General features: G+C 37.2%; 3 protein-coding genes across 4 annotated transcripts; 2 read left to right on the forward strand and 1 right to left on the reverse strand.

Moving 5' to 3' along the window:
- Positions 1-9,628: 9,628 nt before the first annotated feature.
- Positions 9,629-12,011, forward strand: BDBG_01547 (proteasome component PRE6). The gene is made up of 5 exons (XM_002628593.2): positions 9,629-10,183; positions 10,263-10,269; positions 10,332-10,384; positions 10,474-10,861; positions 10,941-12,011. The coding sequence occupies exons 1-5, from the start codon at positions 10,153-10,155 to the stop codon at positions 11,269-11,271; spliced, it is 810 nt and encodes a 269-aa protein (XP_002628639.1). The 5' UTR covers positions 9,629-10,152; the 3' UTR covers positions 11,272-12,011.
- BDBG_01548 (uncharacterized protein) lies at positions 11,018-13,102 on the reverse strand. The gene is made up of 6 exons (XM_031720380.1): positions 12,549-13,102; positions 12,371-12,414; positions 12,189-12,262; positions 12,003-12,064; positions 11,796-11,897; positions 11,018-11,690 (listed from the first exon to the last, which is right to left on the reverse strand). Exons 1-6 carry the CDS (start codon positions 12,641-12,643, stop codon positions 11,609-11,611), a joined length of 459 nt encoding a protein of 152 aa, XP_031576544.1. The 5' UTR covers positions 12,644-13,102; the 3' UTR covers positions 11,018-11,608.
- On the forward strand, positions 12,759-18,523 carry BDBG_01549. Of its 2 annotated transcripts, XM_031720382.1 has the most exons (7): positions 12,805-13,233; positions 13,324-13,506; positions 13,582-16,072; positions 16,144-16,353; positions 16,422-16,681; positions 16,755-17,422; positions 17,503-18,523. In XM_031720382.1, the coding sequence occupies exons 2-7, from the start codon at positions 13,450-13,452 to the stop codon at positions 17,582-17,584; spliced, it is 3,768 nt and encodes a 1,255-aa protein (XP_031576546.1). In that variant the 5' UTR covers positions 12,805-13,233; positions 13,324-13,449; the 3' UTR covers positions 17,585-18,523. The 2 variants fall into 2 exon arrangements, with proteins under 2 accessions (XP_031576545.1, XP_031576546.1); XM_031720381.1 differs by having other exon boundaries at positions 12,759-13,506.
- The last annotated feature ends 243 nt before the right edge of the window (positions 18,524-18,766 follow it).

Consider the following 18,766-nt stretch of genomic DNA (forward strand, 5'->3'; position numbering starts at 1 on the left):
CTCACACTTTCTCTTTCTTTTCTTCTCTAATGTTTTTATCTTTGTTATATAAGACCTATCAATATTATACTGATCTATTCGGCGTAGGCCTCTTACAACTGATATGAGAAGAACATTTCATGTCTCTGATATAGAAGGGTTAAATCTGCTTATATATTACCAAGTAAAGAGAATAATTTACAAGATCTTATCTGAAAGCATTCTGTATATCATATAAGATCTGAAAGTGAAGAAAATCAAGATAAAGAATATATAGAAGAATAAGTGTATGAAGAAGCTTCTGAAGAAGTATAAGAAGATCTTCTGAACAGATCTTTCACTGAAATTACTACTGAAATGAGGATTCATACATGAGATTGACACAGGGGATGCAAAACCAGTCAATCAGAATGTGTATTCTCTGTCACAAACATATCTTGAAGAACAGAAGTATCAGATCACAGATCTTCTAGAATGTAGTCTCATATAATTCTTATCAAGTGTGTGAGGCTTTTCAGTTCTATTTATGAAAAAGACAGATGAGAAGTGATGAATGTGTATTAATTATTAAGCACTTAATAAGCTTATAATCAAGAATGAATATTCACTGTTATGAATTCAATAACAGTTGAATATGATTGAAAACATCTGATATCTATTGAAGATTGATCTTCTCTCAGAATACTGACAGATTTATATAGATAAACTATCAGTTCTGCAAATCATATTTAATATATAATAAGAAAAGTTTGAATTTCTGGCAATGTTATTCAGTCTGATAAATACATCTATCATCTTTTAAACAATGATGAATACAATTCTTTATAAACAGAATGAAATCTCATATCTCATATATCTTAATAACATTCTAGTCTTTTCAAACTTATATAATAAATATCTGAAGTATCTTGATAAAGTGCTTATAACTCTGACAGAGCATAAGCTCTACACTAAATTAATTAAATATGTGTTTGAAACAGAAGAGTTGAAGTTCATAGAATATGTAGTGAGTGAAGACTGTATATATCTTATCTCAGAGAAATTGAATGTCATAGTGAATTGACTGTGACTGAGAAATATACATCATATACAACAGTTTCTTGAATTGATCTTATATTATCATAGATTTATCAAGGATTTTGCATGAATATCTGCATCACTCTCAGATCTCTTAAGAGAAATAGATGCAAATCTGTGAAAGAAGAAGTTTCATTCAATTATCTGAAATACTGTGTATGAAGAGACTTTTCTTACACTGAGAGAATGTATAATAATATCTTCAGTGCTTATTTAACCAGATCATGATAAATCTTTCTACATTGAGATAGACATATTCAAATGAGCTATCAGAGACACTCTTCTACAGATGAGTAAGAATAGCAAGCTGCACTCAGTGATATATAATAGTAGAAAACTATCAGATACTGAGCTCAATTATTCAGTGTATGAAAAGAAATTGCTAGTGATCAAGCACACACTGACATTGTAAGATAGATATATTAACAACAGATATACAACAATAATGATCACAGATCATGAAAGTCTCATCTATCTACAATTAATAATAAAATCTTTTAAATACTTAGTACATTGAATCTCAGAGTTTTAAGTATATAATCTTCATATTAAATACTGAAAAGAATCAGACACTGTGATATCTGATGCAATCAGTCACAGATCTGATTTCATGAGTGAGAGTTCTGTAAATCAGATATAAGAGAAGTTCATATTAAACATACTAAGAGAATGCAAGAAATCAGAATAAGTGAACATCATGATCTCTCACTTAAAGAATGACAAGATATCAGATGATAAGTATTTTATAAGAGTAGTAGAAGAGATGCTTCTGAACTTCAAGCTGAGAAAATTGAAAAACAATATTATACTTTACTGTGATTTAGAATATGCAGAAGCTCTCTATTTAGAATCTTTATTTAGATATGACTTAATAACTTACATGTACAAGAAATTCAGTCACTTAGAAAGCTCTGAACTCATGAGTGTACTCAAATCAAGAGTATACTGACTAAGCATAACTGAGAATATTCAGATATATACTCACAAGTGTCTGAATTATGAGATTGTAAAAGAATCTAAGAAAGAATTAGAATATAAGAAAGTACAATATCAGATAAAGTGTATAATACAATTGTTTAAACAATGAGAAGTGAATCTCATAGATATATTACTGTGAACATCAAATGAAAATTAATGAATAATCACTGCTATTAATTACACTACTGACTGATCAGTTACAAAAGCAGTTTCAGAGATGATAGAAAAGATAATAGTGAAGTTTCTATATAATGAGATCTATATTAACTATGAAATGCTGTATGAGCTTCTAACTGATAATGATATGAATCTTGTGAGAGAAGTAGTAAGACATTTCATGAGCTAGTTACAGACAAGATATTGTAGAATAACATCATATCATCTGTGAATAAACAGAAAGATGAAATGCTTGAATGAAATCTTGAGTAATATGCTGATGAAATATCTAGTGAGCAAGTCTATAAGACTATGAGATGAATATCTCAGACAGATACTATTAATCACATGAATTCAACAGCATGCAGTTTTCAAGCATTCATCATTCTATCTGTTGTATGAATTGCATCCGCGCATCCCGGAGAATGCTTTGAAAAAGGTGAGGGAGAGAACAGCAGTTGCAGACACAACAGTCACAGATGCAACAGTCGCGGATACAACAGTCACAGATGCAGCAGGAACAGCAGTTACAGATGCAGTAGTAGCAGTTGTGAATGCAACAGTCACAGATGCAGAATCAAGATTGAAAGAGATTAGTCACACATGTGCAAAAGCTAATGAGTTACTTCTGAACTGAGCAATTTAATTAAAAAGAATATGAGACTCACTAGTTAAGAAATTAAGTCTCAAGATAAGAACATGAGTTCTTATACACAATGAGAGTTCTGAGAAGTTTCAATCTAGATGATTTCAGTCATATAAAATACTCAAATCACATTCTCTGAAAACATACACATTGAAAGAATCAGAGAGATGAGTCTTATATAACTTAATAAATGATTCATAACTTATAAAAGTAAAGATGTAAGACTTAAGTAGATTATAATTATCTACAACACTATCATCAGTGTTGAAAAAGAAGAAGCTTATAATTGAAAAGTCTCATAAAGTAAGAGAAATCATAGATACTTATGAATTAGATGATCTTACTTATTTCAATCTTTTCATAATTATAAGAAAAGAATGAAAAGCAATGAAGAAATCAGATGAATATTACACTTTAATAAGTAATGAGACTGTAGTCAGTTATATGATAATATGCTGCAGACAGTGAATATAACATAGTAAAGAGCAGTCTCAAAGTAACAGACTTGTATATGAATTAGATCACAGAAGAAAAAGAAATTCAGAGTTGAATTTAACTGTTTATATCAGTTCAATTACAGAGATCACAGAGAATAAACTATCTGAAACATTCACAGATGTATGAAATCAAGTCATCTCAATCTCTGAGAATGCTCAGAGATTAGATAAGATTAGTTTCAATAAGCTGTTTACTGTAGTGATCTGAGCAGGTGAAGAGAGACAGTATAATATATAAGACAGAATCACAAAAGATGAAAGCTGCTGAATCTAGTCACTGAATGCTGTATTATATAGAGATTATATAAGAGTAGTAACTAGCAGATAAAGAAAAAGTGTAAGAAAAGGAAAATGAATTAATCATCAACTGTAAGAGTCAGCTGTAAAAAAAAAGATAAATGTTATTATATACATCTCATTCATTTTCATACATCACACATTTAATCTATTTCCAACATTACATCATCTGAAAAATGTCAAAAAAACAAAGAAAATCTTAAAACTTGAGATCTGTAAGAAATTTGAGAACTGTAAGCTGCTCTTGTAACAACACTGTATATATCTTCAATTTCTCTACTACTCTGTATATGATATTAATGTCATTTATCACAAGATTGACTGAAATGCCAATATACAAATGCATACATATATGTGTAGAAAAATTGAAGAAGAGTATAAGACTTACAGAATCAGAAGTCAGAGCAGAGAGAGCAGAGACAGAAGAAACAGAAGAAGAAGACACAGAACTGAATGAATAATAACAGGAGTTACTCAGAGCTGAATACTTATAATCTGATATATGCACAACCTTCTCTGCAGAGAAGGAAGAGAAAGTGATAAAAGAAGCTTAAGAGTGAGAGAGAATAGTCTTAATGATGTTATCATCTTTGATTAAAATGATCTCTGACACTGAAGTAACTAAGAACTATTATTAGCATATGAAACTGCAAAAGCAGAGATAATAATTATCAAACAAACACCTGCTGATCTTAGAATTGTATATGTAATTATAACATGTACAAGACTTCTCAGAAAGAGAGAGAGAGACACAGAGAAATACAGAAAGTAGAATACAGTGTGTGAACAGCTTATTCTCACAATGATATCTTAGATAAGATGTATAAGTCTCATATCTGTAAGTGTAAAAGAGCATGATATTTATATTTGTATTTCTGAAAACACAGATATTCTTCATCTGCATCACAAAGTCAGATGATAAATATCAGAGAATAGACTGATACAGATCAATCATTCTGAAGATATTCATTAGAGCAGATATACTTATAATATTGAATTTAACAGTTATGAAAAGTTTCTTGATATCTGTGAATATTATAACTTCATACACAGTAAAACTCATAATAATTTTCTCTAAGAACAGAAAAATCAGCATTAGAAAGAAAAGATGAAAAAGAAAAAGACTTACAATTTTAACACTGTTAAGAGAGAAAGTGATTCTCTGATATAAATAAATAATTATCTTATTATAAATATTTAAAATGAATGTAATAATCAGTGTCTGTGACTGAGCTTCAGATAGTCATGTTATATACAGTCTTTATACAATAAATTATTCTAGAAGTCAGTAAGAAAGGTGAGAGTGTACACACTGATAAACATGATTTATTAAGTCTATGCAACATCTTCTTGAAATGAGAAGAGCTGATAATGAAAACAGAGATGATAAAATCAGAAGAAGCAGAAGTAGTGAGAGTGAGAGTCACAGGAACAGAGATAGCAGAAGCGGGAGAATCAGACACAGAAGCAGATGTAGAAGATTAAGAGATAGTAGCAGAAGAAGTAGAAGAGAATGCAGAAGACTCAGTCATATATGATATAAGCAATTTCTTCATTATCACATTCTTCAAGTTCTCAATCAATGATTCAATATTGAGTTCACTATCATTGACAGACACAGATCTGTCAATGTATGAAGATTCTATGTGAATAAAAACAAACATCAGTATCTGTGTTCATGCAAAATCATGTCAGAAAACATGATCAGAAGCTGCTGAGAAGAAAAATAATTGAGAGTGTATAAGAAGATGAAGAAGATATATCATTTATAATAATATGTTCTGATGATTGTTAGAAGATAAACTGATTCAGTTATATTTTATAATGTGTTACACTTACTGCTAATGAACTGCCTGATATGAGCACTACAATGACACTTGTTATGAGAATAAGAGATTATTGCCAGAAACATATACAATGTGATAGATAAATGAATAGAGAGTGTTAAATAGAAAGAGAGATAGTAATCTTGAATGAAATGATAATAATGTTCAATAATAATGATGATGAAGAAGATGATTAAAGAATGAGAAAAGTTAGTGAATAAGTGATGTAATATAGTAAAAGTTTCTTTATGAGAGTGTATGCAGAACACTAGCTGAATCAGAGATAGATCACATAATTGTGAGATGCTAGTGATAAGCTAATCTGTATGAAGCTAGAGTGTATAACATGATCATGTGAGTGTGACTGAATCTGATGAGAGAGAATGTGATTCAGAAGAATGTATAACTGTTGAATAATAACACAGCTGCTTCTGAACTTGCTTACAAGTGTAAAGAGAGTCATAGCGGCTACTAATTAATTTAGCATATGATATTATGATATATAAGAAGCCGGCGTACGCCTGTAATCATACACTGGCTCAAGCAACCTTTGAATCACAATTTGAAATAAAATTCAAGTGAAAATCTTGTTTAATTAAATGTAAAAAGAAAATATTCTCATCTATAATACAGCTGAAACTAGAATATGACTATTTCAAATCTTATATACAAAGATTTGATGATAGATTTGACTCAATAGAATACTTATTCTGCAATACAAATGAGAATTCTGAGTATATTGTAATGCACTGTGTATTATACAATAGTCTCAGAGTCAGATTGAAAGAGAAGTATGATCTAAATCAATTAAATATGAGATTCTTATTCTCAACTGAGACAGGAATTAAATACTTAATAGACATTCTATCAGAAACTCAAGCAGCTACAAGAAAATGACTAAATTCAGAAATATCTGAATATGAAGAGAAGGAAATCAATCAGATATAGTCTGTTAAAACAGCTATATACTATCTTTTAATAATTTGTTTTATTACAGTCTCTCTTTACTTTATCTTTTTCTTTCAATTTCTTTCTATCTATCTATTTAATGTGTCTATCTTTAAGACTGTGTTCTCTTTCCTTTGTCATGATATTGTCAAATGATTTCAAAGTATTAGAAGATGTTAAAACACTGTAATTTATAAACAGTTTTTGTATTCTGAGCTGGAATTTTCTGATTTTACATATCTGAAATTGATGAATGTATAATAGTTAACTTTACAGATATAGGAAAAACTCTGAGAACTAAAGGTTCTTAGATAGATGTCATAGTCTCTGACTGTATACATCTATAATTGAAGAATAATAATAATAATAATAATCTGAGCTTACATGTAATGAACTAGAGTCAATAATATTCTCAAGTTTAATTAAGACTGCTGCAGAGCCTGATTCAATTAATCATCTAATTATTTAAAATATATATTTCTACTTAAAGAATGAATATTTTGAGCTCTTTTTCAATCTCTTAAAAAATAAGTATCATTCTGAATACTGAAGAGAAGCTACTGAAGTAATTCTTATAAAATCTAATAGAAAAACTTTAATTTCTAAGTTATATAGAGTAATATCTCTGTTGAACTGTTTGAAAAAAATTCTAGAAAAGATAATAACTACTAGATTATCTTTTATAAGCTCTATTAGTGATTCTCTTCTATTTAATGAATAAATAAGAGATAGAAAATAATATTCTGTAATTAACACTGTTCTTTCAGTTATTCATGATATTTAAGTAGTAAAGTATGAAGACCTGGTCTCAACTGCAGTTTTTATTGATATAAAAGATGTATTTAATCATGTTTCAAAGTCTAAGATGATTCAAACTTTGAAGATGTTAAAACTGTCACTTTCTCTAATAAAATGAGTTAATTTTTTTATATCTAAAAGAATTATATAACTATTCTTTGATGAAAGAAAACAAGATAAAACTGAGATAAAAATAGAAGTATTATAAGAATCTTCAATCTCATCTGTTTTATTTACAATATACACTACATATCTATTTATGAATAGAGAGATGAAAATAGTGAGATCTTTAAGTTATATAGATAATATTAATCTACTCTACAGTTCAAAGACAATCAAAGAAAATTTAGAAATAATTGAGAAACTAGTAATGAAAATCTTTGTTAGAGTAGATATCAATCTAATTCAATTTAATATGAATAAAACTGAGTTAATTCACTTTTTTTCCAGATTTAATAAGAAAGAACTAAGTCTAACTCTTTTGAATAAAAAGATTAAACTCAGTTTGAATATTAAATAACTAGAAGTATAATTAAACTTCAAGTTATATTTTAAATATCATATTCAATAAAGAATTATCAAGATAGAGAGACTACTGAATAGTAAAATCAGACTATTAAATACTGAGAGAGATCTATTCTTTCAGACTATGAGATAATTATATATAGTCTGTATTATCTCAGTAGCTGATTATAAAGTTTAAGTTTGATAAAATAATCAAGATAACTTCACTGAACTCTTTCAAAGTCTATAAAACAGAGCTTTGAGAAGAATTCTGAAAGTATTTAAATTATCTTTTATTAAAGTAATGAAAATTGAAGTCTCAATTTCATCTTCTACTATTTAATTTGAAAAGACCTGTATGAACTATACTCTGAGAGTCATGAAGATGAGCTTAAATTATATAATCAGAGAAAGAGTCTCTTCTTCATTTTCATCAGTTAACTCAGGAAATGAACTGAATTGAAATAGATTTCTTAATTAAAATAAGAATAATGTTTTAAAGAAAATACTCTCTTAACTGTATAAACTATATTCACTTATTAAGAATTAATTTTCTTTATTAAATATTGAGAAAATTGATCATAAGAAGATATCTCTCTGATAAGAAAAGCTAAAATCTCTCATAGACTTATAAATAAGTGAACTATCTAAAGAGAGAGAATATAAACAGTATTTGAAGAAGATTTCTATAATCAATATAAAAGACACTATTCTGATTTACTCAGATAACTTAAAAAATGAGAATTTAAATAGATTAGACACAGACATTGCTTATACTGAAGATAATATTAATTTTATCTTAGATTTCTGAAATTTAGACTGTGAATCTGAAGTCTTTGATACTGAACTATTTATAATAATAAAAGCTTTCAAACTCATTGAAATAAAATCTTATAAAAGAGAAAATAGTTTAAAAGAGATATAAATATTCTCTGATAGTTAAGCTGCTTTAAAAAGACTTAGAAATAGTCAGATTTATAATAATTAAATGAATCTTAAACTGATTTAAAACTCTGTTTTGAAAATTCAAAAGAGAAGAATATTAAAACTGATAATTCATCTATATTAAGTTTCTACTTATATAAATATTTATAATAATGAATTAGCTGATTCAGCTGTAAAAAAGAGTTCAGAATTAAGTAAATCTATTTAAAAAACAGTGTTCTAATCTTTTATAAAGAGAAAGATAAAAGAATCTTATTTAAATAAGTGAAATAAAAGCTGACAGAAATAAAAGAAGAGTATATATTATTCAAGATTTGAGATAAAATCAAAGTGAAAATCTTATTTAATTAAATATAAAAAGAAAATATTCTCATCTATAATTCAGCTAAAACTAGAATATAATTATTTTAAATTCTATATATAAAGATTTAATAATAGATTTGATTTAACAGAGTACTTATTCTACAATGTAAATAAAAATTCTGAGTATATTATAATATATTATATATTATATAATAGTCTCAGAGTCAGATTAAAAAAGAAGTATAATTTAAATTAATTAAATATAAGATTCTTATTCTCAACTGAGATAGAAATTAAATACTTAATAGACTTTCTATTAGAAACTCAAGTAGTTATAAGAAAATAACTGAATTCAGAAGTATCTGAATATGAAGAGATGAAAATTGATTAGATATAGTCTGTTAAAATAGCTATATACTATCTTTTAATAATTTTATTTTGTTATAGTCTCTCTTTACTGTACTTATTTCTTTCTGTTCTTTTCTATCTATCTATTTAATATATTTATCTTTAAGACTATATTCTCTTTTTCTTTGTCATGATATTTTTAAATGATTTCAAAGTATTAGAAGATGTTAAAATATTATAATTTATAAACAGTTTTTATATTCTGAGCTGAAATTTTCTGATTTTATATATCTGAAATTGATAAGTGTATAATAGTTGACTCTATAGATATAGGAAAAACCCTGAGATCTAAAGGTTCTCAGGTAGATGTCATAGTCTCTGACTGCATACATCTATAATTGAAGAATAATAATAATAATAATCCGCCGCGTAGACAGTAGAAGTATCAGTATCCCCTTCAGGACGTTCCGTCCGGAGAATATCGGATCTTGGAGGGATCCTCCACACCGTAAATGAGCAATCACACGACGTACAAGCTCTGGATCATCTTCCTCCAACACAACATCTGCCGTTGTAGCTTCAAGGCAATGTGGATAAAATTTCTTAAATTGACACAAAACCGACTAGACGCGCGCTTGGCGTCTGTCCGAAGCGGGAGGCAGCCGCGACTCGCGGGCCCACCTAAATTGGTATGTAACCAATCCCTCTGGGCTCTTGGATATCTCTCCAGCTTTCCTCCAACACCAAATCACCCCCGGTCGTTTGTCTCTATACATTGCTGTCCCTTCTTGAAGTCAAACGCTCCCTGATATATCATTTTATCCAGTTACCGTGACGCTCGTTCTCAAATATGGCTTCCGGATACGACAGAGCGCTTTCAGGTAAGTTGCCTGTCCGATAGCTATGTTATTACTTGATCCGGAAGCTATACCTGTGGATAATCGTCTAACGCTCCATCAGTTTTTAGGTATGTTCGCATCTGGGAAGATATGCCCACGCTACTGAACCTATTCTGACATCTTTACAAAGTCCCGATGGCCACGTTTTCCAGGTAGAATATGCTCTCGAAGCTGTTAAGAGAGGTATGCCTTATATCACCATATCGATGCCAGGTCGATTTCTCCATGCATATATATGTACCCATACTGAGGCACTCACGCAAATTACACAGGAACCTGTGCAGTCGGCGTAAAAGGCAAAGATATCGTTGTCCTAGGTTGCGAAAAACGCTCCGCAATGAAACTACAGGATACCCGCATCACACCCTCTAAGCTCTGCATGCTGGACAACCACGTCTGCCTCGCTTTTGCAGGCCTCAATGCCGATGCCAGAATCCTAGTTGACAAGGCCAGACTAGAAGCCCAGTCCCACCGCCTTACCGTCGAAGACCCCGTTACCATCGAATATATTACCAAGTACGTTGCTGGGGTGCAGCAGCGGTATACTCAGAGCGGTGGTGTGCGGCCTTTTGGCATTAGTACGTTGATTGTGGGCTTTGACCATGGCGATAATGTTCCGCGTCTATACCAGACGGAGCCATCAGGGATTTATTCGGCGTGGTATGTTTACGGATATAAAATCCAGGAATTTGAGGTGCTACACATATAGTTGGCTAACCTATAACTGTGAAAACTACAGGAAAGCAAACGCAATCGGCCGCTCGAGCAAGACTGTGCGGGAATTCCTAGAAAGGCATCACAAGGATGATATGGACAGGGAAGCGACGATTCAGCTGACAATCAAGTCGCTGTTGGAGGTCGTGCAGACGGGGGCTAAAAATATCGAAATTGCCATCATGGCGCCCGGGAAGGCTATGGAACTGCTGCCTAGTGATCAGATTGAGGCTTATGTCAAGAGCATAGAGGCTGAGAAGCAGGAGGAGGCTGCTAAGAAGAAAACCGGTCGAACTCCGGGGACAGGGACTGCTGCTATATTAACCCGGGGCGCAGGAGAGGCATCGGAAAGCTGAGCTGGGTGTTTAATGTCTTTTATTTAGCTATTTATTGGCCGTAATGGATGAATTGTGTCCTTTTTTTTCTTTATCAGCCATGGATTTTGCGTCACCTAGGATTTCTATGTTTTTATGCCTACCCAATAACCGTCTAAAAATCCCTAATTTCAATCTCGTCTGGTATAATTGCATTTACAAAATAGAAATAGAAGAAAAGGGAAAAGAAAAGAAAGAAAAAAAAAGGCAATAAGAAATTAGGGAAATAATGTATGGTCATATCGTCATGAAACCTCTACGGCACGCCCACGTGCTACACAACATCACATCAGTCTAATCCACCATCCAATATCCCATCTTATCCAAGCCGATTAGGCGCATCCTTAACATTGAAGATTGTCCGCTCCTCCTCTTGCCGCACTCGTTCATCCTTCAGCATTCTAATTAATTGGGAAAATTCCAGCCGTTAGCCATATATAATGTACACTACATATTTATACCAGAAAACCAAGATATGTAAATTGGAAGATAGATGAAACACCTACCTAGAATCAACCCGGGCATCCTCTCCCTCGATCTTCAAGGCTGGTTTGGGCGTGAGGGCCTCAAGGACGAAGTGGTTATCGCAGTGTGGGCAGTATTCGTCACTTATGCCAATCAATAAATAGGAATAAAGTTGATTTTTATTTCATCCGATAAATATACAAAAAAAATCTGAATGGTGTGGGTGTAGAAGTTGCCATAGAACATACCTCTCCTCGAATTCTCGCGCGTCCTTCCGGAAACACTTTTTGCACTTCTTGCAGGCGAATGTCTAAACCATCCAAATATAACCCAAATAGAGGTGTTAAGAGAAAGATTAGTCCTCCAACTGCTATTGTACCTGTACTTCATGCGGGGAGAAGGGGGGAGCGGAGGGGAGCTCGGGGATTAACAACCATATCAAACGACTGTAGCAGCTCATGATTCTCCTGTTCTTGGTGGCATTCCGCGCAGTCGAACCATCGTCGGCCTAAATGGGACAAATAGCAGGGTAATTAGAAAATTTGGGATATTCCTGTCGGGAGGGGAGGGAGTGAGGCTCTCGCGCGGGGTGGGGACCGGACGGTCTGTAACTCACAGCATGGCGAGCGGATAGAGACCTGGGCATTCAGGATGTGCTTGCTGGGCGAATGGGTCTGGATAAGTATTGGGTCGTAATTAAAACAGAGACACGAGTATTATAATTATAGGTTTATAAATATATGGATTTGGTGGAGAGTGGATGAGGTAGAACGAGGGGAATGGCACACACATACCACATGGCGATCGAAGAAATGCAACAATTCCAACAACAACGGGGTGTATGTCTCAGGGCAGTTTCTTGTTGTCTGTAGAGGAACTGTTTCTGCATGAAAGAATAATATGGCGCACTGGAGATGTAAAGCGTGGTAGGAATGAATGTCAGTTTCCCAGAGAAAGCGAGAAGCCGCTCCACAATATATTAAGCACCCGCCACGATCTCTAACTAGTTACCTAGGTAAATCATGTAACTACATAACTACTGTACAACATCGTGGACCCGTGCATGACGGTGCTTGGGACAATGGCTTAGTTTACCAGAATACCAGAGCAATAATTCTAATTACTGCTATACGTGTATCTAATAATCCCTTCTCTTCCTTTTCTCTTCCCTCGCTTATTCGCTCTGGTATTTTTCCTTTACTATCAAAGTCTAGTTTTGCTCTTGTTTCTTTGCCGTCAAAGCCCAGATCACGGGGACAGACAAAGAGCCGCATCCCAAAGACCAACTTCGCCTCCAGCACTTCTTCCACTTCCACTTCCACTTCCACCCACCTCCAGCAGACACTCCCTCCCACTCCTCTTCAGCATCACGAGGATACGCAACGATTCTATTGCGAGAAAATAGCCTCTTGATTCCCCCACCTCAGGTTTAGCCTTTCTACAGGCCGCGTCATTCCTAGCTCCGTTGGCTCGAGTCTAGTTAGTTGTTAGCCGCCTTTTTGGATTTCGCTCGACGGAGTAAAGATCTTGAACTTATGCGATTAGCATTGCCTACGACGTCACTCAAAGACATAACTCCGTTCCTGCGCTCTTGCCTATACCCCTTATCCTCTACCAACCACTCAACCTACAGATGGTTTCCGGTATACGGTGTAGCCTTTTCATTCGCAACTAACGGTTGCTACGCTCTCCGTGATGGAGGCTAAGAATAATGAAGGCCATGATGGGAATGGCACCGACGAGGGCTCTATTGTATGATTGAACATTTGATCGCCACTTTCTGATCTACCCTAATGCTGACTACCATGCCCTGCTATACTTTGATAGAAACCCGTTTCTTCCCTCCTCTCTCACTTCGAAAACCTCGCTCACCTTGAACCCAAGTCGGATCACACCGCCTTACCAAGTCGTGAGTCCCGCTCCAACTTCCTAGAAACTCCAACCGTCGTCGCTGGTCGTGCATCCTTGGACCTACCGCGCCCAGACCATTCAAATTGGTCGTCGTCTTCTTCCAATGCACACTCCCATGCTCACCCCCCCTCGTCGTCCGGGTGGCTTCACACTTCGAGGCATAACCATGGAGGTGCTACTACTCGGAACACAGATGGGACTCCAGGAAGGCGGATATCGGCTAGGCCAGTGTCCATGAATGTGTCTTCAGCGCAGTGGAAAGCGCCAGTCCTCACTATAGATTCCCCACGGTCTAGTCCCAAGAGACATGTCATCCCTGCCACCGAGAATCGCCTCGGGGAAGCCCAGACCGTTCCCGAACCTCCGCCGCCCCGAAGACCGCCCAGCAGCCAGAGTCGTCCGATGAGTAGACCGACTACCCCTTTAGTCGATTCTTCAAGTGTAGTAACGACTGGTGGTAGTCCCCGTCGGGCGGATAACAGAGTTCGTGATTCAAAGAAGTTCCCCAAAGCCGCGTCTCTGCCACCACCAGTCAACAGAGCGGAAAAGCCTAAAATCCCTGCCACTACCAAAAGTCCCATCCCTATTTCTCGTTTGGAGACCCCGAAGTCTCTTGCGCCAACATCGGAAAAGGTCACAGTCAATGTTGCAGTGTCACCTTTCAGTACCCCTCCGAGTAGTCCTGAAAAAAAATACCCTAATATCGTAGCAACAAACGGACATGCCTCGGTTCGCGTTCCCGAACCTTACTCCGCTGTTGAGCGCGGATCTCGTGCCACTTTCCCCGAACCTGCTCCGTTTCGACATCCCCGCCGATCCGCGACTTTTGAGGCCAAGCACCCTGGTCTATCCGGCGCGAGAAACGCAACGACAGTATTAAGTCGCGAAATCAAACAGTCCCCTCCGCCCGTTCCAATGAAACGGAGTGACACTGACGCTGCAAAACGAAGGAACGCGAAGGAAGCCCAAGACAGGCAATATACCAGTGATAATCCAGAGGATCGACCAGGTCTGCCACCCCGCACTCAACCGCGAATATCGCGCCGGGGCGCTCCCCCACGGACTGGAGTACAATCAACTACCACCCACTTATCGTCTAGACGCTCGTTTGATGTGCCTTCCAGACCAATTATCACATCCAACTCTTCCTTCCGTGTTGGAAACGCAGAAACTGGTACATATTACCCTCCACCACCCCAAAGAGATAATGCTGTCGTTGCTGGCCGAATACCTAGTTGCAGCAAGGTCCAGCCACAGCATGCCCCGACACAATTTGCACGGTCACCAATGCGCTCAGTAGAATCCCTTTCGTCGTCCCCAGCCTCCAACCAACGCCAGATCAGTAGATCTACCCTCGTGGAGTCAGATGAATCGGAGTATCCATTCGACGATGCGCCAATTCCTCGCACAGACTATCCTGACTTTTCTAACACCAACCGTCGCCCACCGATTTTCAAAAGCGGAACAAGAGGTATTCACACCAAGCATGACACTCGAGTCTTTGACGTTTGCGGGAATTATGCGTGCACGACGGGTTACTTTACTCGCGTCTGGGACTTAGTAAGCGGAGAGCAAATTCTAGGATTGAACCACGGGGAAACTGTTAAAGGTTTATGTATTGCATTTAAACCAGGAAATACAATGAACGATGAGGGGAAACTACTTTGGCTTGGCACGAATTCAGGAGAGATCCATGAGGTTGATATTCAAACGCAGTCAATTGTTTCGTCGAGGACGTCACCTTCCCGAAGAGAAATTATCAAGATCTATCGGCATAAAAAGGAACTTTGGACACTTGATGATGATGGCAAACTACTGGTCTGGCCTCCGGATGAATCCGGTGCGCCTAATCTACAATATAGCTATAGCCATCCATACGATCGGGTTGCAAGGGGTCATACTTTCTCGATAGTTGTTGGAGGGATGTTGTGGCTCGCATCCGGTAAGGAAGTGTGGGTTTATCGGCCCAATTCGAAAGATGCAGATTTTCACGTCCTCAAGGGGCCCCTAGGAAAATCAGATGCAGGCGAAATCACGTCCGGTACCACCAGTCCCAAAGACGGCGGCCTCGTATACCTCGGCCATGCAGATGGGAAAGTTTCCATTTACTCCTCCCAGGATTACTCGTGTCGAGCAACACTGAACGTGAGCTTGTATAAAATACACTGCCTAGCGATGGTTGGTGATTATCTTTGGGCGGCTTATAAAACGGGCATGATCTATGTCTACGACACTTCTACCACACCCTGGACGGTGAAGAAGGACTGGCAGGCGCACGATCATGCTGTCTGCGGGCTGTTGCTGGATTCTAGTAGTGTTTGGACTGTGAATAGGCTACAAGTTGTTTCTCTTGGGGTGGATAATTATATTCGCATTTGGGATGCTATGCTTGAGGATGACTGGCTTGGTTCGTACCCTTTTTTTTTCTATCCATTTTGTCTAATATGCTAGGAGCGACGTGCTTACTTTACTCTTTAGAGGACCGCATGCATGACAGGGACGTCGAATATTGCCAGTTCCGTGAAATTACCGCGTCCGTTCTTACGTGGAACGCAGGCGCAACGGTCCCGGGAAATTTACGAGATAGCACATTCATCAAAGAGGTGGTCCACCCTGAAAACCCACCTGATATCTTGGTTTTTGGATTTCAAGAGCTTGTGGACCTGGAAAACAAAAAGATCACTGCCAGTGAGTTACAGCATACCCTAGCAACAAATCTTAAGTACGACTCTTTTTCACCTAACAACCTACCACAGAGAGTCTCCTCATGGGCAGCAAGAAGAAAGATAGCGCAGACAAAGAACATATGAGCCGACAGTATCGCGTCTGGAAAGATTATCTTGCTTCCTGCATTCATGATATAATGCCACTTGATCAGCCTTATGTCCTCCTCCACACTTCAAACCTCATCGGCCTATTCACATGCGTGTTCATTAAACAAGAAGAACGCCAAAGAATCAGAGGTATAAGTGCAGCAGAAGTCAAGCGCGGCATGGGTGGGCTGCATGGCAACAAGGTTCGTCTAGTCCCTATACTGTATGTTCCCCTTCTCTTGCCAAACGCCAAGCTAAATTCAATCGGACCATTAGGGTGCTCTCGTCCTCCGCTTCATCCTCGACGACAGCTCTCTCTGCTTCATAAATTGCCATCTGGCAGCTGGCCAATCCCAGACCGCCAACCGCAACAACGACATTGCCGCAATTCTCGAAAGCAGTTCCCTTCCCTCCGAATCAAGCTACTCGTCCCGCATTGATCTCTTCGTCGGTGGCGGTGACGGCACCATGATCCTGGATCACGAAATCTGTATTCTAAACGGTGATCTGAACTACCGCATCGACTCGATGCCCCGCAATACCGTCATCGAAGCCGTCAAGGCTCGCAACCTCCCCAAACTCCTCGACCGCGACCAACTCCTCGCCTCCCGCCGCAAAAACCCCAGTTTCCGCCTCCGTTCATTCAATGAGGCGCCCATCACATTCTCACCGACCTATAAATACGACGTCGGCTCAGACCAGTATGATTCTAGCGAGAAGAAACGGTCTCCCGCATGGTGCGATCGCCTCCTCTATCGGGGTGTTGGGAGGGTCAAGCAGCTCGAGTACCGCCGTCATGAGGTTAAGGTGTCGGATCATCGCCCAGTTAGCGGGCTGTTTAAGATGCGCATCAAGACTATCTCCACAGATAAGCGGACGGCTGTGTGGGAGGAGTGTCAGGAGGAGTTTTTACAGGTGAAGCGGAGGTTGGCGACGGATGCTAGGTGCGTACTTGTCTCTTCCCTGAGTGGAGTAGATCTGCCCGGCAGAATATGAGAAACAAGGGTACTAACAATGATTGCAGCATCGACTATCTCGTTCGCATTCTTGGCCTAGATCCCAAGGAGGCCAGGTCGTTGATCTCTACTGCGCCTGGGACTAGATAAATGTGTGGTTCCCTAAGCCCCCTCTGCAACTCACCATTCTCCAACTACGCCACCTCCAACTTAACGCTCTTTTAAACCATCCTATATTATTCCAACATCGACCAAGAACACTATAATCTAAGCGCCTTATTTGCTTGCCTTTGTTCTTTTCCTTCTGTACTCTTTTCATACTCCAGGTACTTTTATTATCTCACATTTTGCATTAATATATTGGACAGAGCATAGAGATCGAGAGAGCGAGAACGACCACTCTCGGTCCGAACGGGAACTTCTCCCTGCCACAACACATTGCATATTAGATATTCCTCCTTTTGATTTTTTTTTAACTGTACCCTTGCCTTTTCCACTTGCTCCTGCAAACTCTTTCCCCACCCCACCAGCAGGTTTAACGACGCCGGATGATTTTATGACCACGTTGCTTTTGCTCTTTCCCTTTTTTTGTTTTTTTTCTGTTTTATTTCTTGGTTATTGATAATAAAGAGATAGATGGTTTGCTAGTTTGCTTCTGCGTCAGTGTACATACCCATTCTTCCACCAACACTTCTTCTTGCCTTTTTTAATTTTTCCTTTTTTCTTTTTCTTCAGGGCAATGTATACACACACCTAATTACCTGCATCGTTTCTTATAACTATTTTACCGTATTATAGATCGAGATATTACTCTTGTCCAACACGCACCAAAGCCTGCATGGTTGTATACATTCCTTAATGGAGTCTCATTGAAGTTCTCAATTGAAACGTGTTCTCTTTTTTTATTTTTCAGGTGCCGGAGAGGCGTTGTCCAGTGCAGAGCATCCCTATGTAGTAATTAATTCGGTGCAATTTTAATCTTTCAACTGAGAATAGGGATCGTGAACCCTGCTCGAAACAACATCGCGGTAGCATATCTAGCGGCGACGAAAGCCAATTAATTAGATACCTTAGGCTCTAACATCACGCATAACAGAGTAGTTAACTATATGATTGTCATCTATTCCTACTTAACATGACCTTCACGTCTGAACCAATAACAGGAATAAACTTCTCCCATTATTGGCGACATAGAACACAGTATACTACTAATCCGCCGACCAAGCTAAAACCCGTCGAAATCAGCCGGCAGAAATGCACGGCATCCCGCTGTGGTAAATAAGAAGAAAATCAGAAACGTAGATTCGGAGGCGGGTTCGCTTGGTGAAAACT

The sequence above is a fragment of the Blastomyces gilchristii genome (genome assembly GCF_000003855.2).
Source record: "Blastomyces gilchristii SLH14081 genomic scaffold supercont1.2, whole genome shotgun sequence".
NCBI classification, from domain to species: Eukaryota; Fungi; Ascomycota; class Eurotiomycetes; order Onygenales; family Ajellomycetaceae; genus Blastomyces; species Blastomyces gilchristii.